The 27,989-nt window shown below is 42.7% G+C and overlaps 1 protein-coding gene across 1 annotated transcript in view; it reads right to left on the minus strand.

Moving 5' to 3' along the window:
- b4galnt4a (beta-1,4-N-acetyl-galactosaminyl transferase 4a) overlaps positions 1 to 27,989 on the minus strand; it is a 486,523-nt gene that overhangs the window by 197,653 nt on the left and 260,881 nt on the right. The window contains exon 3 of the mRNA XM_029758480.1: positions 6,559 to 6,657. Coding sequence (XP_029614340.1) covers positions 6,559 to 6,657 — 99 coding nt within the window. The remainder of the gene's footprint in view (positions 1 to 6,558; positions 6,658 to 27,989) is intronic.

Below are 27,989 nucleotides of genomic sequence, written 5' to 3' on the forward strand. Positions count from 1 at the left end.
CACACCCAATGGTTCTGGGTCCCTGTCCTGTGGACTCACTCTGCATGCTGAACACTATTTTGGATACCCTGAGGGAACAATAGTAGAATAACTGAAGAATGAATAGCCTGGGAGAACATGGGTGGAATAACTATACAGATTTTACAGTGTCTCCCCATACTGTATCGAACCCACTGCATCATGGCATATTTTAATTGTTGTATTTTGTGGAGGAAGTAGAGTGTTGACGTGTGTCTTGATCAAAGGGTAGTGAAGGTGGATCACGTGATGAGTAAACTTTCTGAGACCTGGAGACTTGCTTAAGTACATTCCATCACACACCCTTGAATGTCCTTGTCTGACACACACACACACAAACATGCACAAAACTGACACTAAAGAGCCAGAGAGCCATTGAAATAATAAAGGCTAAATTGGTCGGTTGTCTTCTCGCTTGACCAGTTCACAGATGTGCTTTGCATTAGGTCCTCTGAGACACACAGGGCCCCAGCGGACAGAGTTCATTACACTGTGCTGAGCAGGTTACACATCGAGCACGGCTCTTCTTATCACACTTTCTCTGCTTAATTGGCCTGCCTTCTGTTCCCTATTGTTATAGCAGTTAGATGTCTGTGTGTGTGTGTGTGTGTGTGTGTGTGTGTGTGTGTGTGTGTGTGTGTGTGTGTGTGTGTGTGTGTGTGTGTGTGTGTGTGTGTGTGTGTGTGTGGGTATAAGTGCGTACATGCATGTCCGTGTGTGTCCGTGCGTGTCTGAACTGCTTACAGCTTGGAAATTAGAGTACCTTCTAGTGCTCAGGTCTAAGGTGACATTTTAGAAGGTGAAAAATGTTTTTGGAGAAACGTCCTCATCCACAAGCTAATGCAAAATAGATGGAGAGTATATTTTCACTACTCAGGCTCTAATGTGAGGAAATGACAGTTTAAGTCTGCAAACCAAATGGCACCCTATTTCCTATTTTGACCAGGGCCCACTAAAAAAGGACAACATGGGGAGAAAATATCTTCTCTTGAATTACAGTGTAAAAAACACCTATAGTAGCAATTATTTGCTGACATATCATTACTTGTGATTCATTTTCTTGAATAAAATAATTTTTTCAAAGGGTACAGTGCCTTTGGAAAGTATTCAGACCCCTTGACTTTTTCCAAATGATGTTACATTACAGCCTTATTGTAAAATTGATTTTAAAAAGAATATTCTCAGCAATCTACACACAATACCACATACTGACAAAGCAAAAACAGGTTTTTACACATTTTTGCCAATTCATAAAAAAAGTTATAATACGTATTTAAATAAGTATTCAGACCCTTTGCTATGAGCTCAGGTGCATCCTGTTTCCATTGATCATCCTTGAGATGTTTGTACAATTTGATTGGAGTCCACCTGTGGTAAATTCCATTGATTGGACATGATTTGGAAAGGCACACAACTGTCTATATAAGGTCCCACAGTTTACAGTGCATGTCAGAGCAAAATCCAGGACATGATGTCGAAGGAATTGTCCACAGAGCTCTGAGACAGGATTGTTTCGAGAAACAGATCTGGGGAAGGATACCATAACATGACTGCAGCATTGAAGTTCCCCAAGAACATAGTGTCCTCAATCATTCTTAAATGGAAGAAGTTTGGAACCACCAAGACTCTTCCTAGAGCTGGCTGCCCGGCCAAACTAAGCAAACTGGGGAGAAGGGCCTTGGTCAGGGAGGTGACCAAGAACCCAATGGTCACTCTGACAGAGCTCTAGAGTTCCTCTGTGGAGATGGGAGAATCTTCCAGATGGCCAACCATCTCTGCAGCACTCTACCAATCAGGCCTGCATGGTAGTAACCAGACGGAAGCCACTTCCCAGTAAAAGGCACATGACAGCCTGCTTGGAGTTTGCCAAAAGGCACCTAAAGGACTCTCAGTCCATGAGAAGCAAAATTCTCTGGTCTGATGAAACCAATATTGAACTCTTTGGCCTGAATGCCGAGTGTCACGTCTGGAGGAAACCTGGCACCATCCCTACAGTGAAGCACGGTGGTGGCAGCATCATGCTGTGGGGATGTTCACCTTCCAATAGAACAACGACCCTAAGCACACAACAAAGACAACAGAGGAGTGGCTTGGGACAAGTCTCTGAATGTCCTTGAGTGGCCCAGCCAGAGCCCGGTCTTGAACCCAATCGAACGTCTCTGGAGAGACCTGAAAATAGCTGCGTAGCAACGCTTCCCATCCAATCTAAAAGAGCTTGAGAGGATTATGGTAGAAAAATTACAAGAGGATGTTTTCATACTGTTTATGCATCAAATAAGGTTTGATGAGTACTCTCTCATCTGTGTCTGTGGGACTGAGTTGGGCCTCTGGGGCCTGGCGCTAGCAATTGATTATTGATGGCTTGGTGATAAAACCTACAGCCTGCATTCCATAGAATGAGTTGGTGTTTGTATACTGTGAGGTACCAGGGGGGAGATGTCTCTGGTGTGGATGGCTGATGGGAGGAACCTTGTCTAAGGGGTCAAACCCTAGTTTCTATACAATTGGAACAGTCTTCACAATAAATGCTGTCTGGCTGGGGGATACTCCTTTCTCACATACAAATCCTATTCCAGACATCTGTTGTTTTGTCACGTATTCAGGAGGATGTGTCTTAACTATAAAGTACTGTGGCTCGGTTCTGCTCGTTGAGCTCTCGGCATCACACTTCAGAGTGTGGGATCGACATGCTTCATTATTGCAATAATTAATCAATATTAAATAAAGATGAATGTTTGAAGAAACGACAAAGTCTCTCTCACTGAAATAGAAAATTTCACAACAGGATCTGCAGAGAAGAATGGGAAAAACTTTGTCATACCCAAGAAGAGTCGAGCCTGTAGTCGCTGCCAAAATATATATATATATATATATATATATATATATATATATATATATACTGCTCAAAAAAATAAAGGGAACACTTAAACAACACATCCTAGATCTGAATGAAATAAATAATCTTATTAAATACTTTTTTCTTTACATAGTTGAATGTGCTGACAAAAAAATCACACAAAAATAATAAATGGAAATCCAATTTATCAACCCATGGAGGTCTGGATTTGGAGTCACACTCAAAATTAAAGTGGAAAACCACACTACAGGCTGATCCAACTTTGATGTAATGTCCTTAAAACAAGTCAAAATGAGGCTCAGTAGTGTGTGTGGCCTCCACGTGCCTGTATGACCTCCCTACAACGCCTGGGCATGGTCCTGATGAGGTGGCGGATGGTCTCCTGAGGGATCTCCTCCCAGACCTGGACTAAAGCATCCGCCAAATCCTGGACAGTCTGTGGTGCAACGTGGCGTTGGTGGATGGAGCGAGACATGATGTCCCAGATGTGCTCAATTGGATTCAGGTCTGGGGAATGGGCGGGCCAGTCCATAGCATCAATGCCTTCCTCTTGCAGGAACTGCTGACACACTCCAGGCACATGAGGTCTAGCATTGTCTTGCATTAGGAGGAACCCAGGGCCAACCGCACCAGCATATGGTCTCACAACGGGTCTGAGGAGCTCATCTCGGTACCTAATGGCAGTCAGGCTACCTCTGGCGAGCACATGGAGGGCTGTGCGGCCCCCCAAAGAAATGCCACCCCACACCATGACTGACCCACCGCTAAACCGGTCATGCTGGAGGATGTTGCAGGCAGCAGAACGTTCTCCACGGCGTCTCCAGACTCTGTCACGTCTGTCACGTGCTCAGTGTGAACCTGCTTTCATCTGTGAAGAGCACAGGGCGCCAGTGGTGAATTTGCCAATCTTGGTGTTCTCTGGCAAATGCCAAACGTCCTGCACGGTGTTGGGCTGTAAGCACAACCCCCACCTGTGGACGTCGGGCCCTCATACCACCCTCATGGAGTCTGTTTCTGACCGTTTGAGCAGACACATGCACATTTGTGGCCTGCTGGAGGTCATTTTGCAGGGCTCTGGCAGTGCTCCTCCAGCTCCTCCTTGCACAAAGGCGGAGGTAGCGGTCCTGCTGCTGGGTTGTTGCCCTCCTACGGCCTCCTCCACGTCTCCTGATGTACTGGCCTGTCTCCTGGTAGCGCCTCCATGCTCTGGACACTACGCTGACAGACACAGTAAACCTTCTTGCCACAGCTCGCATTGATGTGCCATCCTGGATGAGCTGCACTACCTGAGCCACTTGTGTGGGTTGTAGACTCCGTCTCATGCTACCACTAGAGTGAAAGCACCGCCAGCATTCAAAAGTGACCAAAACATCAGCCAGGAAGCATAGGAACTGAGAAGTGGTCTGTGGTCTCCACTGCCAGATCCACTCCTTTATTGGGGGTGTCTTGCTTATTGCCTATAATTTCCACCTGTTGTGTATTCCAATTGTTTATTTTGCATATATATACACTGCTCAAAAAAATAAAGGGAACACTTAAACAACACAATGTAACTCCAAGTCAATCGCACTTCTCTGAAATCAAACTGTCCACTTAGGAAGCAACACTGATTGACAATAAATTGCACATGCTGTTGTGCAAATGGAATAGACAACAGGTGGAAATTATAGGCAATTAGCAAGACACCCCCAATAAAGGAGTGGTTCTGCAGGTGGGGACCACAGACCACTTCTCAGTTCCTATGCTTCCTGGCTGATGTTTTGGTCACTTTTGAATGCTGGCGGTGCTTTCACTCTAGTGGTAGCATGAGACGGAGTCTACAACCCACACAAGTGGCTCAGGTAGTGCAGCTCATCCAGGATGGCACATCAATGCGAGCTGTGGCAAGAAGGTTTGCTGTGTCTGTCAGCGTAGTGTCCAGAGCATGGAGGCGCTACCAGGAGACAGGCCAGTACATCAGGAGATGTGGAGGAGGCCGTAGGAGGGCAACAACCCAGCAGCAGAACCGCTACCTCCGCCTTTGTGCAAGGAGGAGCAGGAGAAGCACTGCCAGAGCCCTGCAAAATGACCTCCAGCAGGCCACAAATGTGCATGTGTCTGCTCAAACGGTCAGAAACAGACTCCATGAGGGTGGTATGAGGGCCCGACGTCCACAGGTGGGGGTTGTGCTTACAGCCCAACACCGTGCAGGACGTTTGGCATTTGCCAGAGAACACCAAGATTGGCAAATTCGCCACTGGCGCCCTGTGCTCTTCACTGATGAAAGCAGGTTCACACTGAGCACGTGACAGACGTGACAGAGTCTGGAGACGCCATGGAGAACGTTCTGCTGTCTGCAACATCCTCCAGCATGACCGGTTTGGCGGTGGGTCAGTCATGGTGTGGGGTGGCATTTCTTTGGGGGGCCGCACAGCCCTCCATGTGCTCGCCAGAGGTAGCCTGACTGCCATTAGGTACCGAGATGAGATCCTCAGACCCCTTGTGAGACCATATGCTGGTGCGGTTGTCCCTGGGTTCCTCCTAATGCAAGACAATGCTAGACCTCATGTGGCTGGAGTGTGTCAGCAGTTCCTGCAAGAGGAAGGCATTGATGCTATGGACTGGCCCGCCCGTTCCCCAGACCTGAATCCAATTGAGCACATCTGGGACATCATGTCTCGCTCCATCCACCAACGCCACGTTGCACCACAGACTGTCCAGGAGTTGGCAGATGCTTTAGTCCAGGTCTGGGAGGAGATCCCTCAGGAGACCATCTGCCACCTCATCAGGAGCATGCCCAGGCATTGTCGGGAGGTCATACACGCACGTGGAGGCCACACACACTACTGAGCCTCATTTTGACTTGTTTTAAGGACATTACATCAAAGTTGGATCAGCCTGTAGTGTGGTTTTCCACTTTAATTTTGAGTGTGACTCCAAGTCCAGACCTCCATGGGTTGATAAATTGGATTTCCATAGATTATTTTTGTGTGATTTTGTTGTCAGCACATTCAACTATGTAAAGAAATAAGTATTTAATAAGATTATTCATTTCATTCAGATCTAGGATGTGTTGTTTAAGTGTTCCCTTTATTTTTTTGAGCAGTGTATATATATTTGCAACAATTTCAAAACACCTCTTTTCTCTCCGTCATTATGGGTACACTGATGAGATTTTTTTTAGAATAATACTGTAACATAACTAAATGTGGAAAAAGGGAAGGCGTCTGAATACTTTCCAAATGCACTGTATATACACTACCGTTCAAAAGTTTGGGGTCACTTAGAAATTTCCTTGTTTTTGAGAGAAAAGCAACAACAAAAAAATCCATTAAAATAATATAAAATTCATCAGAAATACAGTGTAGACATTGTTAATGTTGTAAATGACTATTGTAGCTGGAAACGGCTGATTTCAATCCAGGTGTGTGGCTTAGCCAAGTCTTTAAGGGGATTCATGCCAGGTTTGTTATTCTAGCCAGGGCCTCAGATACGTTTCTCAGATACTAGGAGAGGGAGACAGATTTCTGATCAGTTTTTTTTACATTTAGATAATAAAAACATATATCACTGGGGTAGGGGGCACCTGATTCTAGATCAGCACTCCTTCACTGAGATGTTTTGTTAATAAGGGACCTGGTCTCAGAGCGGATACAAATATACTGCAGAGAGACCAAACACTAAATCCTATCCTGTGAACTTACCTCAGGTTTCCATGGCAACTTCTTGTGGCGCTGGCTGAGAAACTTCCTGATGTGGGCATGGTCTCTGGGGTCAGCTCCAACTGCATTGGACTCATCCTCCTGGAGAAGGACAGAGAACATGGTCAGTGGGGGGTTGAGACAGGGATGACAGTTATGGAGAAAAGAGAGAGAAAGAAAAAGCATCCAAAGGACCTAGAAATGGAAGAAAGTACAGGTCTAGATGAAAGTAGAGTGATGGATTATGGTAAAGAGGAAGAGGGAAATATGCACATTATAGGACGAAAAAGCAGATAAAAATGAATGAGAATACGAGAGAGGGGTAAAGGGAAAGATTGTACCGTTACTCTTTCACTGTATAAATCAAAAAGTGCAACAATTGAAATGTGGTATCACTTGCAGTGCACAGAAATAGCTAATTTATCCACTTATCCATCCACAGTTATAGCCTCCTGTGGCCACATCAACAGAAACAACATTTTTATATTTTTTATTTAACCTTCATTTAACTAGATCGGTGTCCTCTCTGCTGGACGGTTGAGCTAACGTAGGCTAATGCGATTAGCATGAGGTTGTAAGTAACAAACAAAAATCCCAGGACATAGACATATCTGATATGGGCAGAAAGCTTAAATTCTTGTTAATCTAACTGCACTGCACAATTTACATGAGCTATTACAGTGAAAGAATACCATGCTATTGTTTGAGCAGAGTGCACAATTATGAACTTGAAAATGTATTAATAAACCAGTTAGGCACATTTGGGCAGTATTGATACAAAGTTTTGAACAGGTATGCAATGGTTCATTGGATCAGTCTAAACTTTGCACAAACACTGCTGCCATCTAGTGGCCAAAATCTAAATTGTGCCTGGGCTGGAATAATGCATTATGGTCTTTCTCTTGCATCTTTTACCAGATCTAATGTAATCCAGGACCTTGCTCCAGGTCCTGAGCTACAGGCAGTTAGATTTGGGTATGTCATTTTAGGCAAAAATTTAAAAAAAGGGTCAGATCCTTAAGACATTTAGAACAAATTCTTATTTACAATGATGGCCAACTCCGGCTAAATCCGGACGATGCTGGGCCAATTGTGCACCACCCTGTGGGACTCCCAATCACAGCCGGATGTGATATAGCCTGGATTCACACCAGGTACTATAGTGACACCTCCTGCACTGAGATGCAGTGCCTTAGACTGCTGCGCCACTCATGGTTGTGTCCCAAATGGCACCCTATTCCCTACAGAGTGCATTACTTTTGATCAGAGCCCTATTTATTTAACCTTTAATTTGACAGGGAGTCATGCTGAGACCAATGTCTTTTTTACAGATTATCCCTGTATCAGACATACACATCATTACACACCGATATACACTATTGTTGTATTTTACCTTGAAGTACACTTATTCATGTTACCATACTAGAACTTATTGATTACTTGACATGCATAAAGAATGTATATATGTTGGGGTCAATGGAGGGTGGATAAGAACTAGGTGTATGGAAAGTTACTGAGTGAGACAACTGACTTGTTAAAAGGTCATTTGTGGATTTTTTTTCCTTCTCAATGCATTTGAGCCAATCAGTTGTGTTGTGACAAGGTACACAGAAGATAGCCCTATTTGGTTTAAGACCAAGTCCATATTATGGCAAGAACAGCTCAAATAAGCAAAGAGAAATGACAGTACATCATTACATGAAGGTCAGTCAACACAGAACATTTCAAGAACTTCAAATGCAGTCACAGAAACCATCAAGCAATATGATGAAACTGGCTCAATTAATTTATTTAACAAGGCAAGTCAGTTAAGAACAAATTCTTATTTTCAATGACAGCCCAGTGGGGTTGTTCAGGGGCAGATTTGTACATTGTCAGCTCAGGGATTTGAACTTGCAACCTTTCAGTTTACTAGTTCAACGCTCTAATCACTAGGCTACGCTGCTGCCCTCTTATGTGGACGGCCAAAGGAAAGGAAGACCCAGGTTACCTCTGCTGCAGAGGATAAGTTCATTCGAGTTAACTGCACCTCAGATTGCAGCCAAATAACAGACACATCTCAACATCAACTGGTCAGAGGAGACTGCGTGAATCAGGCCTTCATGGTCGAATTGCTGCACTACTAAAGGACATCAATAATAAGAAGAGACTTGCTTGGGCAAAGAAACACACACAATGGACATTGGATCAATGGAAATCTGTTCTTTGGTCTGATGAGTCCAAATTTGAGATTTTTGGTTCCATCCACCTTGTCTTCAATTATTTTATCTTTATTTAACTCGGCAAGTCAGTAAAGAACAAATTCTATTTTCAACGACAGCAGGTTAACTGCCTTTTTCAGAAGCAGAACAACGTATTTTTTACCTTGTCAGTTCAAGGATTTGATCTTGCAACCTTTCAGTTACTAGTCTAACACTCTAACCACTAGGGTACCTGCCGCTGTTTGTGAGATGCAGAGTAGGTGAATGGTTGATATCTGCATGTTTGGTTCCCACCGTGAAGTATGGAGGAGAAGGTGTGATGGTGTGGGGGTGCTTTGCTGGTGACACTGTGTTTGATTTATATAGAATTCAAGGCCCACTCATTTATTTATTTCACCTTTATTTAACCAGGTAGGCAAGTTGAGAACAAGTTCTCATTTACAATTGCGACCTGGCCAAGCTAAAGCAAGCAGTTTGACACATACAACAACACAGAGTTACACATGGAGTAAAACAAACATACAGTCAATAATATAGTAGAAAAATAAGTCTATATACAAATTGAGCAAATTAGCTGAAATAAGGGAGGTAAAGGCAAAAAAGGCCATGGTGGCAAAGTAAATACAATATAGCAAGTAAAACACTGGAATGGTAGATTTGCAGTGGAAGAAAGTGCAAAGTAGAAATAGATATAATGGGGTGCAAAGGAGAAAAAATAAATAAATACAGTAGGGGAAGAGGTAGTTGTTTGGGCTAAATTATAGATGGGCAATGTACAGGTGCAGTAATCGTGAGCTGCTCTGACAGCTGGTGCTTAAAGCTAGTGAGGGAGATAAGTGTTTCCAGTTTTAGAGATTTTTGTAGTTCGTTCCAGTCATTGGCAGCAGAGAACTGGAAGGAGAGGCAGCCGAAGGAGGAATTGGCTTTGGGGGTGACCAGAGAGATATACCTGCTGGAGCGCGTGCTACAGGTGGGTGCTGCTATGGTGACCAGTGAGCTGAAATAAGGGGGAAATTTACCTAGCAGGGTCTTGTAGATGACCTGGAGCAAGTGGGTTTGGCGACGAGTATGAAGCGAGGGCCAGCCAACGAGAGCGTACAGTTCACAGTGGTGGGTAGTATATGGGGCTTTGGTGACAAAACGGATGGCACCGTGATAGACTGCATCCAATTTATTGAGTAGGGTATTGGAGGCTATTTTGTAAATGACATCGCCGAAGTCGAGGATCGGTAGGATGGTCAGTTTTACGAGGGTATGTTTGGCAGCATGCGTGAAGGATGCTTTGTTGCGAAATAGGAAGCCAATTCTAGATTTAACTTTGGATTGGAGATGTTTGATCTGAGTCTGGAAGGAGAGTTTACAGTCTAACCAGACACCTAGGTATTTGTAGTTGTCCACATATTCTAACTCAGAACCGTCCAGAGTAGTGATGCTGGACGGGCGGGCAGGTGTAGGCAGCGATCGGTTGAAGAGCATGCATTTAGTTTTACTTGTATATTTAAGAGCAGTTGGAGGCCACGGAAGGAGAGTTGTATGGCATTGAAGCTCGTCTGGAGGGTAGTTAACACAGTGTCCAAAGAAGGGCCAGAAGTATACAGAATGGTGTCGTCTGTGTAGAGGTTGATCAGAGACTCACCAGCAGCAAGAGCGACATCATTGATGTATACAGAGAAGAGAGTCGGCCCAAGAATTGAACTCTGTGGCACCCCCATAGAGACTGCCAGAGGCCCGGACAACAGGCCCTCCGATTTGACACAATGAACTCTATCAGAGAAGTAGTTGGTGAACCAGGCGAGGAGAGCAATCATTTGAGAAACCAAGGCTATTGAGTCTGCCGATGAGGATGTGGTGATTGACAGTCGAAAGCCTTGGCCAGGTCAATGTATACGGCTGCATAGTATTATTTCTTATCGATGGCAGTTAAGATTTCGTTTAGGACCTTGAGCGTGGCTGAGGTGCACCCATGACCAGCTCTGAAACCAGATTGCATAGCGGTGGGATTCGAAATGGTGGGTAATCTGTTTGTTGACTTGACTTTCGAAGACTTTAGAAAGGCAGGGTAGGATAGATATAGGTCTGTAGCAGTTTGGGTCAAGAGTGTCCCCCCCTTTGAAGAGGGGGATGGCCGCAGCTTCTTTCCAATCTTTGGGAATCTCAGACGACACAAAAGAGAGGTTGAACAGGCTAGTAATAGGGGTTGCAACAATTTCGGCAGATAATTTTAGAAAGAAAGGGTCCAGATTGTCTAGCCCGGCTGATTTGTAGGGGTCCAGATTTTGCAGCTCTTTCAGAACATTGCTGACTGGATTTGGAAGAAGGGGAAATGGGGAAGGCTTGGGCGAGTTGCTGTGGGGGGTACAGTGTTGTTCACCAGGGTAAGGGTAGCCAGGTGGAAAGCATGGCCAGCCGTAGAAAAATGCTTATGGAAATTCTCAATTATAGTGGATTTATCGGTGGTGACAGAGTTTCCTATCCTCAGTGCAGTGGGCAGCTGGGAGGAGGTGCTCTTATTCTCTAAGGACTTTACAGTGTCCCAGAACTTTTTTGAGTTTGTGTTGCAGGAAGCAAATCTCTGCTTGAAAAAGCTAGCCTTGGCTTTTCTAACTGCCTGTGTATATTGGTTTATAACTTCCCTGAAAAGTTGCATATATTAGGGGGGCTGTTCGATGCTAATGCAGAATGCCACAGGATGTTTTTGTGTTGGTTAAGGGCAGTCAGGTCTGGAGAGAACCAAGTGCTATATCTGTTCCTGGTTCTAAATCTCTTGAATGGGGCATGCTTATTTAAGATGGTGAGGAAGGCATTTAAAAAAAAACAGGCATCCTCTACTGACGGGATGAGATCAATATCCTTCTAGGGTACCCGGGCCAGGTCGATTAGAAAGGCCTGCTCGCTGAAGTGTTTCAGGGAGCGTTTGACAATGATGAGTGGAGGTCGTTTGACCGCTGACCCATTACGGATGCAGGCAATGAGGCAGTGATCGCTGAGATCTTGGTTGAAAAAAGCAGAGGTGTATTTAGAGGGCAAGTTGGTTAGGCTAATATCTATGAGGGTGCCCGTGTTTACGGCTTTGGGGTGGTACCTGGTAGGTTCATTGATAATTTGTGTGAGATTGAGGGCATCAAGCTTAGATTGTAGGATGGCTGGGGTGTTAACCTCTTGACGGTCGCCTAGGATAGGGGGGGCTACAGCGATTTTGAAAAAGAATTGTGCCCATTTTAAACGGCCTCCTACTCAAACTCAGAAGCTAGGATATGCATATAATTAATACTTGTGGATAGAAAACACCCTAAAGTTTCTAAAACTGTTTGAATGGTGTCTGTGAGTATAACAGAACTCATATGGCAGTCAAAACCCTGAGACCGATCGTAACAGGATGTGGAATTCTGAATTGTGGACTCAACTTCACATCTTTGCCTGTAATTCACACAGTGAGCAATGGTTCATTGAGCACTTCCTATTGCTTCCACTAGATGTCCCCAGTCTTTACAAAGTGGTTTGAGTCTTCTACTGTTAAAACTGAATGAATGAGACGCTGTTGAAATTGGTCACATGAGGAGGGCCATCACCATTATGATGCCGGCGGCCCTGGCTTCCCTCCCCTTTCGAAACGTTTTGAAAGACAATGCAATCATCCTCCTTGAATCTTATTGGAGCTCTTGTTGAAAAAGGCCCTAAAGATTTATGTTATACAACGTTTGACATGTTTGAATGAACCTAAATGAAAAAAAAATGAATTTCCTCGAAATAGCTGTCCCGCGGCCGACGGAGCATTTGGATCAGCCTTCAGACGCGCTAACAAGAACAAGCTCTTGGAACATAAAGGAGTAATTTTTTCGAACGAAAATACATTTGTTGTGGACCTGGGATTCCTGGAAGTGCTTTCTGATGAAGACAACCAAAGGTAAGGGATTATTGATAATAGTATACAAGACTAGATGTGATATGCGATTGTTCCAAGATGGCGCTGACCTGTATTACTAGGTAATTTTCTGAGTATCGCATCCCTTTTATCGCAAAGTGTGATTATCCAGTAAAGTTATTTTTAAATCTGGCATTACAGGTGCTTTCAAGAGATATTCATCTATACATCTTAGAATGACAATATTACATTTTAAAAATGTTTTCGAATAGTAATTTAGTAAATTGTAGCACTGTTTCACCGGATGCATTTGAGGGAAAATAGTTAGTCAACGTTACGCGCCGATGTAAAATGCTGTTTTTATATATAAATATGAACTTTATCGAACAAAAGAATGCATGTATTGTGTAACATGATGTCCTAGGAGTGTCATCTGATGAAGTTTGTAAAAGGTTAGTGCTGCATTTAGCTGTTTTTTGGTTATTTGTGATGCATGTGGTTGGTCGGAAAATGGCTATGTGGCTACTTTTACGATATACTCCTCTAACATAATCTAATGTTTTGCTTTTGCTGTAAAGCCTTTTTGAAATCGGACAACGTGGTTCGATTCAGGAGAGGTGTATCTATAAAACGATATGACAAAATCCTATATTTGAAAAAATATATATATTAAATTTCGTTATGCTAATGTCGATAGGAGTTTTTCGCTGGATGTCCGTCCCGCTTACGGGACGAGACCGTCAAGAGGTTTTAAGCATGTCCCAGTTTAGGTCACCTAGCAGCACGAGCTCTGAAGATAGATGGAGGGCAATCAGTTCAAATATGGTGTCCAGAGCACAGCTGGGGGCAGAGGGTGGTCTATAGCAGGTGGCAACTGTGAGAGACTTGTTTTTAGAGAGGTGAATTTTTAAAAGTAGAAGTTCAAATTGTTTGGGTACAGACCTGGATAGTAGGACAGAACTCTGCAGGCTATCTCTGCAGTAGATTGCAACACCGCCCACTTTGGCCATTCTATCTTGTCTGAAAATGTTTTAGTTAGGGATAGAGATTTCAGAGTATTTGGTGGTCTTCCTAAGCCAGGATTCAGACACGGCTAGGACATCCGGGTTGGCAGAGTGTGCTAAAGCAGTGAATAAAACAAACTTAGGGAGGAGGCTTCTAATGTTAACATGCATGAAACCAAGGATTTTACGGTTACAGAAGTCATCAAAAGAGAGCGCTTGGGGAATAGAAGTGGAGCTAGGCACTGCAGGGCCTGGATTCACCTTTACATCTCCAGAGGATCAGAGGAGGAGTAGGATAAGGGTACGGCTAAATCTATGAGAATTGGTCGTCTAGGACGTCCGGAACAGAGAGTAAAAGGAGCAGGTTTCTGGGGGCGATAAAATAGCTTCAAGGTATAATGTACAGACAAAGGTATGGTAGGATGTGAATACAGTGGAGGAAAACCTAGGCATTGAGTGATGAGAGAGATATTGTCTCTAGAAACATAATTGAAACCAGGTGACGTCATCACATGTGTGGGTGGTGGAACTGAGAGGTTGGATAAGGTATAATGAGCAGGGCTAGAGGCTCTACAGTGAAATAAGCCAATAAACACTAACCAGAACAGCAATGGAGAAGGCATATTGACATTAAGGAGAGGCATGCTTAGCCAAGTGATCAAAAGGGTCCAGTGAGTAGTGAGGTCGGTTGTGGTCACGGCGAGTCAGACAGCTAGCCGGGCCATTGGTAGCAAGTTGGCAGAAGATGGTCTGTTTTTAGCCACCTCGTGCGTTTCCGTCGGTAGATTAGTGGGGTTCCGTGTGGTAGAGGGGACCAATCCAATTGTCAAAATAGTTATAGTTATAGTGGCCCAAGAAAATTGGCCGATAGACCTATTCAGATAGCAACGATAAGACAGATAACGATTAGCTGGCCGCAGATGGGCGTAACCAGCATGACTAACACAACATTCTGCAGCGATACACCATCCCATCTGGTTTGCGCTTATTGGGACTATCAGTTGTTTTTCAACAGGACAATGACCCAACACACTTGCAGGCTGTGTAAGGAGAGTGATGGAGTGCTGCATCAGATGACCTGGCCTCCACAGTCACAGCCAGTTGAGATGGTTTGGGATGAATTGGACCGCTGAGCGAAGGAAAAGCAGCCAACAAGTGTTCAGCATATGTAGGAACTCCTTCAAGACTGTTAGAACAGCATTCCTCATCTAGCTGGTTGAGAGAATGCCAAGAGTGTGCAAAGCTGTCATCAAGGCAAAGGATGAACACTTTGCAGAATCTAAAATATATTTTGATTTGTTTAACACTTTTTTGGTGACTACATGATTCCATGTGTTATTTCATGGTTTTGATGTCTTCACTATTATTCTACAATGAAGAAAATAGTAAAAATAAAGGAAAACCCTTGAATGAGTAGATGTGTCCACTTTTGACTGGTACTGTATATGCTTGTGTAAACATGTCTTTGTCATTGCAGGTGTTTGACCCAGTGGGTGAATAAACTTGGTTTGGGCTTTTCCAAGTCATCCGTTTGAGTTTTTACTCTGTTTAGAACCTAACACTATACACATTAATATACACATCAACTGAGTGAACAAAACATTAGAAACACCATCCTAATATTGAGCTGCAACTCCCCACCACTTTTGATTTAGTTTAATACAAAATATTGAGGAAAAAGATTTTTATACCAATTTCTCTGTCCTTCACTTCTGAGGGCTGCTGCAGGCTCTATGTGTGTCTTGACAAATGATGTTCACTAAGTGTTCAAAACATTAGGAACACCGTCCTAATTTTGAGTTTCACCCCCTTTTGCCCACAGAACAAGCTTAATTCATTGGGGCATGGACTCTACAAGGTGTTGAAACTGATCTATAGGACGCTGGCCCATGTTGACTCCAATTCTTGCCACAGTTTGTCAAGTTGGCAGGATGTCGTTTGGGTGGTGGACAATTCTTGATACTCATGGGAAACTGTTGAGCATGAAAAACCCAGCAGCTTTGCAGTTCTTCACGCACTCAAACCAGTGTGCCTAGCACCTACTACCATACCCCGTTCAAAGGCACTTAAATCATTTATCTTGCCCATTCACACTCTGAATGGCATACGCTGCATTCGGAGCGTATTGGATGAAATATTTGTTTTCCTCATCAATCTACACACAATACCCTATAATGACAAAGCAAAAATGAAAACTGAAATATCTTACTTACATAAAATATTCAGACCCATTGCTATGAGACTCGAAATTGAGTTCAGGTGCATCTTGTTTCCATTAATCATCCTTTAGATGTTTCTACAACTTGATTGGAGTCCACCTGTGACAAATTCCATTGATTTTACATGATTTAGAAAGGCACACACCTGTCTATATAAGGTCCCACAGTTGACAGTGCATGTCAGAGCAAAAACCGAGCCATGAGGTTGAAGGAATTGTCCGTAGAGCTCCGAGACAGAATTGTGTTGAGGCACAGATCTGGGGAAGGGTACCAAAAAACATTCTGCAGCATTGAAGGTCCCTAAGAACACAGTGGCCTCCATCATTCTTAAATGGATGAAAAGTTTGGAACCACCAAGACTCTTCCTGGAACTGGCTGCCCGGCCAAACAGAAATCGTGGGAGAAGGGCCTTGGTCAGAGGTGAGCAAGAACCTGATGGTCGCTCTGACAGAGCTCCAGAGTTCCTCTGTGGAGATGGGAGAACCTTCCAGAAGGACAACCATCCATGCAGCACTCCACCAATCAGGCCTTTACGGTAGAGTGGCCAGACAGAAGCCACTCCCCAGTAAAAGGCATGTGACAGCCCGCTTGGAGAGTGCCAAAAAGCACCTAAAGGACTCAGACAATGAGAAACAAGATTCTCTGGTCTGATGAAACCAAGATTGAACTCTTTAGCCTGAATGCCAAGCATCACGTCTGGAGGAAACTTGGCACCATCCCTTCGGTAAAGCACGTTGGTGGCAATATCATGCTGTGGGGATGTTATTCAGCGGCAGGGACTGGGATACTAGTCAGGATCAAGGGAAAGATGAATGGAGCAAAGAACAGAGATCCTTGATGAAAACCTGCTCCAGAGCACTCAGGATCTCAGACTGGGGTGAAGGTTCACCTTCTAACAGGACAACGAATCTAAGTACACAGCCAAGACAATGCAGTAGTGGCTTCGGGACAAGTCTCTGAATGTCCGTGAGTGGCCCAGCCAGAGCCCGGACTTGAACCCTATCGAACATCTCTGGAGAGACCTGAAAATAGCTGTGCAGCCTGAGAGTGCTTGAGAGGATCTGCAGAGAAGAATGGGAGAAACTAAAAAAATACAGGTGTGCCAAGCTTGTAGCTTCATACCTAAGAAGACTCGAGGCTCTAATCGCTGCCAACAGTGCTTCAACAAAGTACTGAGTAAAGGTTCTGAATACTTTATATGTGATGTTTCAGTTTATTTTTGTATTTTTTTGTTTGTTGCAAAAATGTCTAAAAACCTGTTTTTGCTTTGTCATTATGGGGTATTGTGTGTAGATTGATGAGTGGGAAAAAAACATTTAATCCATTTTAGAATAAGGCTGTAACTTAATAAAATGTGGAAAAAGTCAAGGGGTTTGAATACTTTTCGAATGCCCTGTACATACACAATCCATGTCTCAATTGTCTCAAGGCTTAAAAATCCTTATTTAAACTGTCTCCTCCCCTTCATCTACACTGATTGAAGTGGGTTTAACACATTACATAAATAAGGGATCATAGTTTTCACCAGGGTTAACCTGGTACGTCTATGTCATGGAAAGAGCAGGTGCTACTAATGTTTTGTACATCAATAAACAAAATGCGAAACAAAATCATATAAAACTGACACATTCTTCAGTAAAAAAGTATTCTATCAGCCATCTGAATTGCTCTACAGGCACCAGCTCTTCTAATTTTAGAGAGTTTAGGAAATTATTTCACAAGTATGGTGCAAAAGAATTAAAAGCAGATTTAAGTAACTCATTGGATATCGAAGGGATCTTCAGAGTTAGCAATCCTTGGTAGTTTATATGTCTATAGGTTAACAATGAAGTTAGGCACAGGTTCCCAAACTGTGGGGATGCCAACAAGAGGGGAGTGAACAGTGTGTGTCATGAACAGTGCTTGTGCCCATAGAAATAAACACAATGATGTGTACAGAACCTGTCGCCCATAATAAAGTGTAGTGCGTTATGATAAACTGTGTCCAAACACAGTGGAAGCTGCATTCATATAAATAATATTAGCATAATCTATAACCGGTATGAATGTCGACTGAATGATTTTTTTTCTGGTATTTAACGAAAGGCATGCCCTATTCCTATAAAGGATGTCCATTTTAATTCCTAACTTCTTAACTAACTCCTCAATATGCTTTCTGAAAGATAGCTTTTTGTCCATGCAATTTACAATGTAATTTATCCCCAAAGAAGCAGCAGATATGAAACCAGACTGATAGACACTAAGAATACGCTTTGAAGTTAGAAAATGTTGAGTGTTGATAAAACAAATCTATAGATCAGGTGAATATTATTCAAGTCAGAGGGGTCACCATCTTTGTGGAGAGGGAGCACATGAGCAGACTTCCAGACCCTAGCACCCAAGATAATTGTCATTTAAAAAATGTGTCACTAACAAGGTTTCCATCCAATCTTTTTACAGTGAGGGAAAAAAGTATTTGATCCCCTGCTGATTTTGTAAGTTTGCCCATTGACAAAGAAATAATCAGTCTATAATTTTAATGGTAGGTTTATTTGAACAGTGAGAGACAGAATAACAACAAAAAATCCAGAAAAACCCATGTCAAAAATGTTATAAATTGATTTGCATTTTAATGAGGGGAATAAGTATTTGACCCCTCTGCAAAACATGACTTAGTACTTGTTGGCAATCACAGAGGTCAGACGTTTCTTGTAGTTGGCCACCAGGTTTGCACACATCTCAGGAGGGATTTTGTCCCACTCCTCTTTGCAGATCTTCTCCAAGTCATTAAGGTTTAGAGGCTGACTTTTGGCAACTCAAACCTTCAGCTCCCTCCACAGATTTTCTATGGGATTAAGGTCTGGAGACTGGCTAGGCCACTCCAGGACCTTAATGTGCTTCTTCTTGAGCCACTCCTTTGTTGCCTTGGCCATGTGTTTTGGGTCATTGTCATGCTGGAATACCCATCCACGACCCATTTTCATTGCCCTGGCTGAGGGAAGGAGGTCCTCACCCAAGATTTGATGGTACATGGCCCCGTCCATCGTCCCTTTGATGCGGTGAAGTTGTCCTGTCCCCTTAGCTGAAAAACACCCCCAAAGCATAATGTTTCCACCTCCATGTTTGACGGTGGGGATGGTGTTCTTGGGGTCATAGGCAGCATTCCTCCTCCTCCTCCAAACACGGCGAGTTGAGTTGATGCCATAGAGCTCCATTTTGGTCTCATCTGACCACAACACTTTCACCCAGTTGTCCTCTGAATCATTCAGATGTTCATTGGCAAACTTCAGACGAGCATGTATATGTGCTTTCTTGAGCATGGGGCCCTTGCGGAAGCTGCAGGATTTCAGTCCTTCACGGCGTAGTGTGTTACCAATTGTTTTCTTGGTGACTATGGTCCCAACTGCCTTGAGATCATTGACAAGATCCTCCCGTGTAGTTCTGGGCTGATTCCTCACCATTCTCATGATACATTGCAACTCCACGAGGTGAGGTCTTGTATGGAGCCCCAGGCCGAGGGAGATTGACAGTTCTTTTGTGTTTCTTCCATTTGCGAATAATTGCACCAACTGTTGTCACCTTCTCACCAAGCTGCTTGGCGATGGTCTTGTAGCCCATTCCAGCCTTGTGTAGGTCTACAAACTTGTCCCTGACATCCTTGGAGAGCTCTTTGGTCTGGGCCATGGTGGAGAGTTTGGAATCTGATTGATTGATTGCTTCTGTGGACAGGTGTCTTTTATACAGGTAACAAACTGAGATTAGGAGCACTCCCTTTAAGAGTGTGCTCCAAATCTCAGCTCGTTACCTGTATAAAAGACACCTGGGAGCCAGAAATCTTTCTGATTGAGAGGGGGTCAAATACTTATTTCCCTCATTAAAATGCAAATCAATTTATAAAATTTTTGACATGCGTTTTTCTGGATTTTGTTGTTGTTATTTAGTCTCTCACTGTTCAAATAAACCTGCCATTAAAATTATAGACTGATCATTTCTTTGTCAGTGGGCAAACGTACAAAATCAGCAGGATATCAAATACTTTTTTCCCCTCACTGTATGCGAGTAAAGTACATGTTTGATAAAAATTTCAGGACGGCCTGATGGAAACAGAACATCTTTCACTAAACTTTCCAAATGTCGACATAACCAAATACACTAGACAAGGTGGGATCTTTTGTGTCGGTAAAATTAATTATGCAAGAAATGTCAGAGGAAAATGTATGCGCAAATATGGATATATTTACCTCATATCGAAGTAAACTTGGAGTCACGTGCTGACATGTGGTCCTCCCACTACAACTCATCGGGAAGCATGTAGTTTATTAGGCTACAGATGAAATAAGTTATGATGAACTTCACAGGGTGGTGAAAGTGCAAGGTGATGAACTTGATGCTCCTTTCCAATAAATATTGAGGGTTTTATTCTGGTGACAGAATCATCGATGCTTGGCTATCATTTGACAAATAAAAATAATCTGCTGTGCGCTGTTGGCTAGCGCACACGTGCCAATACCAGTGTGCCCACTCGCTACATAACGTAACATTTTTGTGAGAAAATCATCAGTAGAGTTGAAAATGCCATGGACACCCATTTAAAAAAAAAATTACGTACAAAAGCTCTGACGAAGGCCGTGAGGCCAATACGCAAGCTTATTAAAGATCAGTGATACTATCAAGAGCAGTGTGCGGTTTCCTTTTTCCTTCGTCTTGTTCAACTGCTACCATGAACCTGCAAAAAAGATTGCTCGGATGTGCGAGTGCATTTTGAATTTTGAGGTACATGGGAATTTAACAAAATAGTATTTTTATGTGCACTACTTCATCACGCACAGCCTTTTAGCTGCAACAACTCAATTTGATGGAAACACATCTCTGGAAGGAACATTTTGAAAACATTCCCATGAAAATCTGTCGCCAAATGAATGGAAACTGAGCTACTGATTCGACAATTAGGGGACTAGAAAGCTGCAGCAAGAAAGGCTCATGTGCCCTGATCAAAAGTAGTGCACTGCATATACTGTACAGTAGGGAATAGTGTTGTCACGATACCAGAATTTTGACTTCAATACCAATACAAGGTTAAGTATTGCGATACCATCACGATACTCGATACCAAAACGATACCACAGCAAAAAAAGGTGTATTGGCCAAATTCACAGAATAGCAGTTGATCTAGACATATCTTTTGAGTTCAATATCATACAAAATAAAATAAAAAATATGCATACATTCGAGAAAATCAATTATATAATCATACAATCAAATCGATTTTACTTTTACTTTTTTAAAACACATTTTAACTACATAGCATAATGGTAATCATTCATTTCAATGGTAAATCTCTAGTCTAGTGATAAACTGGGTAAATCAAGATGTACTGTAGCCTAGGCCTATTCACAATACAGGTAAATGCATATTGAACAGGAGTGTGCGCATGCATTGAGTTATTGAGCTTGTTTTGGCTAATTTCATTGGGCTACAGATGCCAATTTGTTTCCCTTCCATTTGGGACGTATTTTATTGTACTGATCAACGCTATTTGCATAGAAAAAGCAATCTCTTCTTTTTATAAAAGTGTGCACTGTCTCTTTAAGACCCATGACTTCGGAGGTGCTAGAGAGCGCGCTATGGAGTAGAGGTGCTTTGCTAGAACCTGTATTATTGAGATTACCAGGGATCTCATCCTCAAGCTGGCTAGTCGAAAGTTCCCCCTTAACTACAATGGAGCCAGGGTGTCTTTCTACCCAGATCTTACTTTGGAGGTGAGGAACCAACGGAAAGAGTATGATGAGTTCCTCTTCCCAGCCCGGTTTAAGATGACAGTCGAGGGATCAACACGTATGTTTCACAACCCAAAAGAGGCCGATCTGTTCTTGTCAAGCAAACTCCCTGGCTGAGGATACAGAACGACTGTGTCAACCGGCAAAGTGGCCAAATATGGCCAAAAATGTGTTTGAATTCCTGCCTATGTCTTTTCGATCAGAAGATCAGAAATTGGGACTTATATGATGGGTGAGATGTTATGGCTTATATAGCATTGTTTAGCCTATCATGTTTTAGTACCACTCACCCCCTAACGTGAGAGATTTATGTCTACAGGTCAGCAACCATGGCGCTTAGACGCATACTTGTTGAAAGATGAGACTTTTTGTCAGAATTTGAAGGAGCAGATTGCCTTTTTTCTCGGAGCTAACGACACGGCGGATGTTGATGACTCCACCCTTTGGGAATCTCTAAAGGTTGTAATTAGAGGTTACATTATTTCTTATACATCAGAGAGGAAGAAACACACCAATACTAGGCTGATAGAAATTGAAAGAGAGTTAGGGGAACAGGAGAACGTTTTTAGGACAAATTCCTCGAATGCAGTCCTTGAGAAGATCACAAAGTTGAAATATGAATACAATACCATCCTTTGGGTGGGCTCTTTACTTGCTAGAATGCAACAAAGTTCTTTTGATCTGGGTGACAAACCACATAAATTATTATCAAGACAGCTAAGGCATGTACAGGCATCTAGAGCTTTGTGTAGTTTTACTCAGAGTTATATCAATCAAAATGCGATGCTACTGATCCACAAACTATAGAACGCTTTCTCACTGAATATGAACTTTCTAAACTAGACAGGGGGGCAGCTGCTGCACTCGATGCTGGGATAACTTTAGGGGAAATTAACACAGCGATAGCACAATTTCCAAACAGCAAGGTCCCTGGGCCCGATGGATATGTAGTACAATTCTATAAGAAGTACTGTGCCAGTCTAGCTCCACTTACGTTGCGAATGTTTAAACATTCCAAAGAAAATGCCAAACTCCCGCAAACACTGTATGAGGCTACAATAGCGCTGATCTTGAAAAAGATAAAGATTCCATTGAGATGTCGTCTTATCGCCCCATGTCGATACTCCCCATAGGTGTTGACAAAAATATTGGCAAACCGATTGAAAAAATATATTTCTGACATCATACACCTTGACCAGACAGGTTTTATCCGGGCCGACATTTATACTACAATTTGAGACGCCTTTTCAACGTAATGTATCATGATCATAAAGTTGAGGCAGTGGTAATTGCTCTTGACGCAGAGAAGGCATTTGATCAGATTGAGTGGAAGTATATGATGTCAGTTCTGGAGCATTTTGGGTTTGGAAAGGAATTTATTAATTGGATAAGAATTATTTATGCACACGCAATGGCGTCCGTGGTAACCAATCAGGAAATGTCGCAGTCATTCTGCCTGTTGAAGGGCTTCCTGCTCTCTTCGCTATAGCCATGGAACCCCTTGCTACTCTGTCGTGCATGTGCCGATATAGCTCCGGTTAAAATAAAAGACACGCAGCACAAAATTTCCCTATATGCAGACGATGTTCTTTTGTTTTTATCCAAGCCTAAAACTTCTATTCCCCCTTACTTAACTTGATAAATACATTCGGCTCATTCTCTGGCTACATGATAAACTGTCAAAAAAGCGAATTGATGCCGAATATCACAGTCTGTGATATGGTCTGTGATATGCAATTTCTGCAATCTACCCCATTTAGAACAGTGATGGACAAGTTCACAAGTCTTAGCATTGTAGTGACAAGAAAACTTGATCAGCTATTGAAAGCGAATTGGGACATGAAAATGTATCAGCTTAAACAAAATATAGATTTTTGGAAAACTCTGCCTATCTCCTTGGTTGGTCGTATAAACGCTATTAAAATGGTTGTCCTATCCAGGTTTCTTTACCTCGTCCAATGTCTACCAATTTTATACCACAAAGCTATTTCAAGAAACTGGATTCAATAGTAATTCCATTTTTATAGGATAACAAGGAAGGAAGAATATCAAAGAAGCCTTTATGCAAGTACAAGATAGAGGGGGGCTTTGGCCTTCCTCACTTTGACCTGTATTATTGAGCTACTAATCTGAACATTGTGTCTTTCTGGAGGGAAAGTTTACCTGGGATGCGACAGAATGATATGCCTTCATGGCTTTTGATTGAGCAGGCTTCCTGCCAACGTTCCTTACTCCCTGCACTTGTTAACATAAAGTCGTGGCTAAAAGTTTTGAGAATGACACAAATATTAATTTCCACAAAGTTTGCTGCTTCAGTGTCTTTAGATATTTTTGTCAGATGTTACTATGGAATACTGAAGTATAATTACAAGCATTTCAAAGGCTTTTATTGACAATTACATGAAGTTGATGCAAAGAGTCAATATTTGCAGTGTTGACCCTTCTTTTTCAAGACCTCTGCAATCTGCCCTGGCATGCTGTCAATTAACTTCTGGGCCACATCCTGACTGATGGCAGCCCATTCGTGCATAATCAATGCTTGGAGTTTGTCAGAATTTGTGCGTTTTTGTTTGTCCACCCGCCTCTTGAGGATTGACCAAAACTTCTCAATGGGATTAAGGTCTGGTGAGTTTCCTGGCCATTGTCACGCCCTGACCATAGAGCGCCCTCAGGGTTCTCTATGGTGTTTTAGGTCAGGGCGTGACTGGGGGGGGCTCTAGGTATTGTGTTTCTATGTTGGTGTGTGTGTATGGTTCCCAATTGATAATCGTTACCTTTAATTGGGGATCATACTTAGTGTTTCCTTTTTCCCACCTGCGATGTGGGATATTGTTTTGTATGAGTGCCTATGTACGCTACGTATTTCACAATCGTTATATCTTTGTTGTTTTGGAAGTTTCACTATCATTAAAATGTGAAACTCTACTCACGCTGCGCCTTGGTCCAATTATTCATACGATGGTCGTGACAGCCATAGACTCAAAATATCAATGTTTTGTTCCCCGAACCACTTAGTTATCACTTTTGCCTTATGGCAAGGTGCTCCATCAAGTTGGAAAAGGCATTCGTCACCAAACTGTTCCTGGATGGTTGGGAGAAGTTGCTCTCGGAGGATGTGTTGGTACCATTCTTTATTCATGGCTGTGTTCTTAGGCAAAATTGTGAGTGAGCCCACTCCGTTGGCTGAGAAGCAACCCCACACATGAATGGTCTCAGGATGCTTTACTTTTGGCATGACACAGGACTGATGGTAGCGCTCACTTTGTCTTCTCCGGACAAGCTTTTTTCCGGATGCCCCAAACAATCGGAAAGGGGATTCATCAGAGAAAATGACTTTACCCCAGTCCTCAGCATTCCAATCCCTGTACCTTTTGCAGAATATCAATCTGTCCCTGATGTTTTTCCTGGAGAGAAGTGGCTTCTTTGCTGCCCTTCTTGACACCAGGCCATCCTCCAAAAGTCTTCGCCTCATTGTGTGTGCAGATACTCACACCTGCCTGCTGCCATTCCTGAGTAAGCTCTGTACTGGTGGTGCCCCGATCCCGCAGCTGAATCAACTTAAGGAGATGGTCCTGGCGCATGCTGGACTTTCTTGGGTGTCCTGAAGCCTTTTTCACAACAATTGAACCGCTCTCCTTGAAGTTCTTGATGATCCGATAAATGGTTGATTTAGGCGCAATCTTACTGGCAGCAATATCCTTGCCTGTGAAGCCCTTTTTGTGCAAAGCAATGATGACAGCATGTGTTTCCTTGCAGGTAACCATGGTTGACAGTGGAAGAACAATGCTTCCAAGCACCACCCTCCTTTTGAAGCTTCCAGTCTGTTATTTGAACTCAATCAGCATGACAGAGTGATCTCCAGCCTTGTCCTCATTAACACTCACACCTGTGTTAACGAGAGAATCACTGACATGATGTCAGCTGATCCTTTTGTGGCAGGGCTGAAATGCAGTGTACATGTTTTTTGGGGATTGAGTTCATTTTGCATGGCAAAGAGGGACTTTGCAATGAATTGCAATTCATCTGATCACTCTTCATAACATTCTGGAGTATATGCAAATTGCCATCATACAAACTGGGGCAGCAGACTTTGTGAAAATTAATATTTGTGTCATTCTCAAAACTTTTGGCCACGACTGTACATTGACAGCCCGATTTGCCTGAATCATGCTTCCACCCTGCATTGGATGATATGGTGTTTTCACAGTGGAGGGAGAAGGGGCTCACAGCAATTGGTAACTTATACATTGATGGTCAGTTAGCTTCATTTCAACAATTACAGGGTAAGTTTAACATGCCAACAACACATTTTTCCAGATACCTCCAAATCAGGAATTTCTTAAGGACACATATCCCACAGTATGGCATTAAGCCAAAGAATCCTATATTAGACAGCCTGATCCTTGTCAAACCCCATTCAAAAGGGTCGGTCTCTAGACTAAATGATGTGCTACAGGCCCACATAGAGGTATCCACAGACACTATTAAAAGGGCTTGGGAACAAGAACTTGGTTCAGAAATCTCAGATGAGTACTGGGTGGAAGCTCTCAGGAATATAAACCACAGTTCAGTGAATGCCAGACACAACCTTGTTCAGTTTAAGGTGATAGACCGGTTACATTACTCAACAGGGAAACTGCATAAAATATTCCCAGACACCTCACCACTGTGTGAGAGGTGCAATCAGGATGAGGGGACGTTGACGCACTTATTTTGGACATGTCCTAAGTTACATGCTTACTGGGCTCTCATTTTTGAGTACTTATCTAAAGCCTTCGATAGAGTTATAGCCCCAGACCCATTGATCGCTCTGTTTGGTAAAGTTGATGGGAATAACCAGGAGGGGAAGGCTGTCTCTCTTTGTACTTTATTAGCCAAAAGGCTCATATTGCAATTTTGGAAATTGGAGACTGTACCTACCTTTGAAATGTGGTTACGGGATTTAGGGAATGTAATACATATGGAAAATATTTGATACAATAGCTCCAATAGAAGTCCAATGTTTTACAAAATATGGCAGCCAATACTGGATAAATGGTCTAGTCCCGCTTCATAACTGGGTTGATGATCTGCTGCTACTTTGTGCTGTACTGCACTCAATATTTATTTTTGGCTTAACTACACTGCTTGTAATGACAATATGCTGTCTTCTTATACATGTACCACCTAATAGGATTTAGTTTTATTTTGTGTATGTGTGAGTTAAGTTTTGTTTTGTCCTCTAAATTGGCCATCCCATTCAACAGTACAATGAATGTCAATGTTTGTATCGCTGTCTTTAAAAAAAGGAAAATAATAAACATATTATACAAATTTTAAAAAGACCCATGACTTCATTCACACACACACTGAGTTTGAGATTTAAGAAAATACTGTATGATCTTGACTGGGAGAGACATGAGGCGGGGGAGACGACGGGAAGCAGAGACGATGGGAATTAATAACGTTTTTGGTGACAATCAGCGTTAAAATCAGCAGTCTTTTGTGTTATGGTTATGGTTATGGTTCACAAACAAGGTACTAGGGCAGGCCTGGGCAAAGGCCGGCCCAGGGGGCATATGCGGCCCGCGACCTGATTCAATACGGCCTGCGGAATCATGCTCAGATCACATAAAGAATTTGCGATAGTAAAGTTTTGAAAAACGTATTTGTTATTCAAATTAAAAGCCCAAAGAATACTCGCCTTTGTGTAATGATTTAACTCCCACCGCTTGTGGGACATTTATTTTGAAGGCAAGTATAAATAACAACTGCACAGGACAGACAGTGACTGACAGGCTGACACACACGTCACAGTTACAAATAGTAGCTAGCTAGAAATTGTGCAAAAAATTTGTTTCCCAAAGATTTCAAAGAAAAGGAAAGAAGACAATGAATGTAGGGTGTTCCAGCAAGAGTGGACATCTAAATATTTCTTTATTGAGGTATCAGGGAAAGCTGTGTGCTTATTGTGCAAAGAGAGCATCGCTAACTTGAAAGACTACAACTTGTCCCGACACTTCCAGACGAAGCATGCAGAGAAATATAGGAATATGTCTTCCGGAAGACATATTCCTATATTTCTCTGCATGCTTCGTCTGGAAGTGTCGGGACAAGTTGTAGTCTTTCAAGTAAGCACACAGCTTTCCCAGACTTTGAAATTATAGAGGAGCTTGCTTCAGTGCAGTCAATGAAGAGCACAACCACAGGGAAAGATTTATTGGAGGAGGTTAATAAGTGTGTGGCAAAGCTGGGAGTTTTGAAAAGTTATCCAGTGTCACCACTGATGGGTGCCCAAACTTGACAGGAAAAAACGCTGGGTTTTTGAAAAGGATACAAGATCAAGTAGCTGAACAGAACCCAGATCAGAAATTAATATTTATCAGGACGTGCTCTGTAAATGTGTTCTGAAA

This window comes from Salmo trutta, chromosome 7, assembly GCF_901001165.1.
Source record: "Salmo trutta chromosome 7, fSalTru1.1, whole genome shotgun sequence".
Lineage (NCBI taxonomy): Eukaryota > Metazoa > Chordata > Actinopteri > Salmoniformes > Salmonidae > Salmo > Salmo trutta.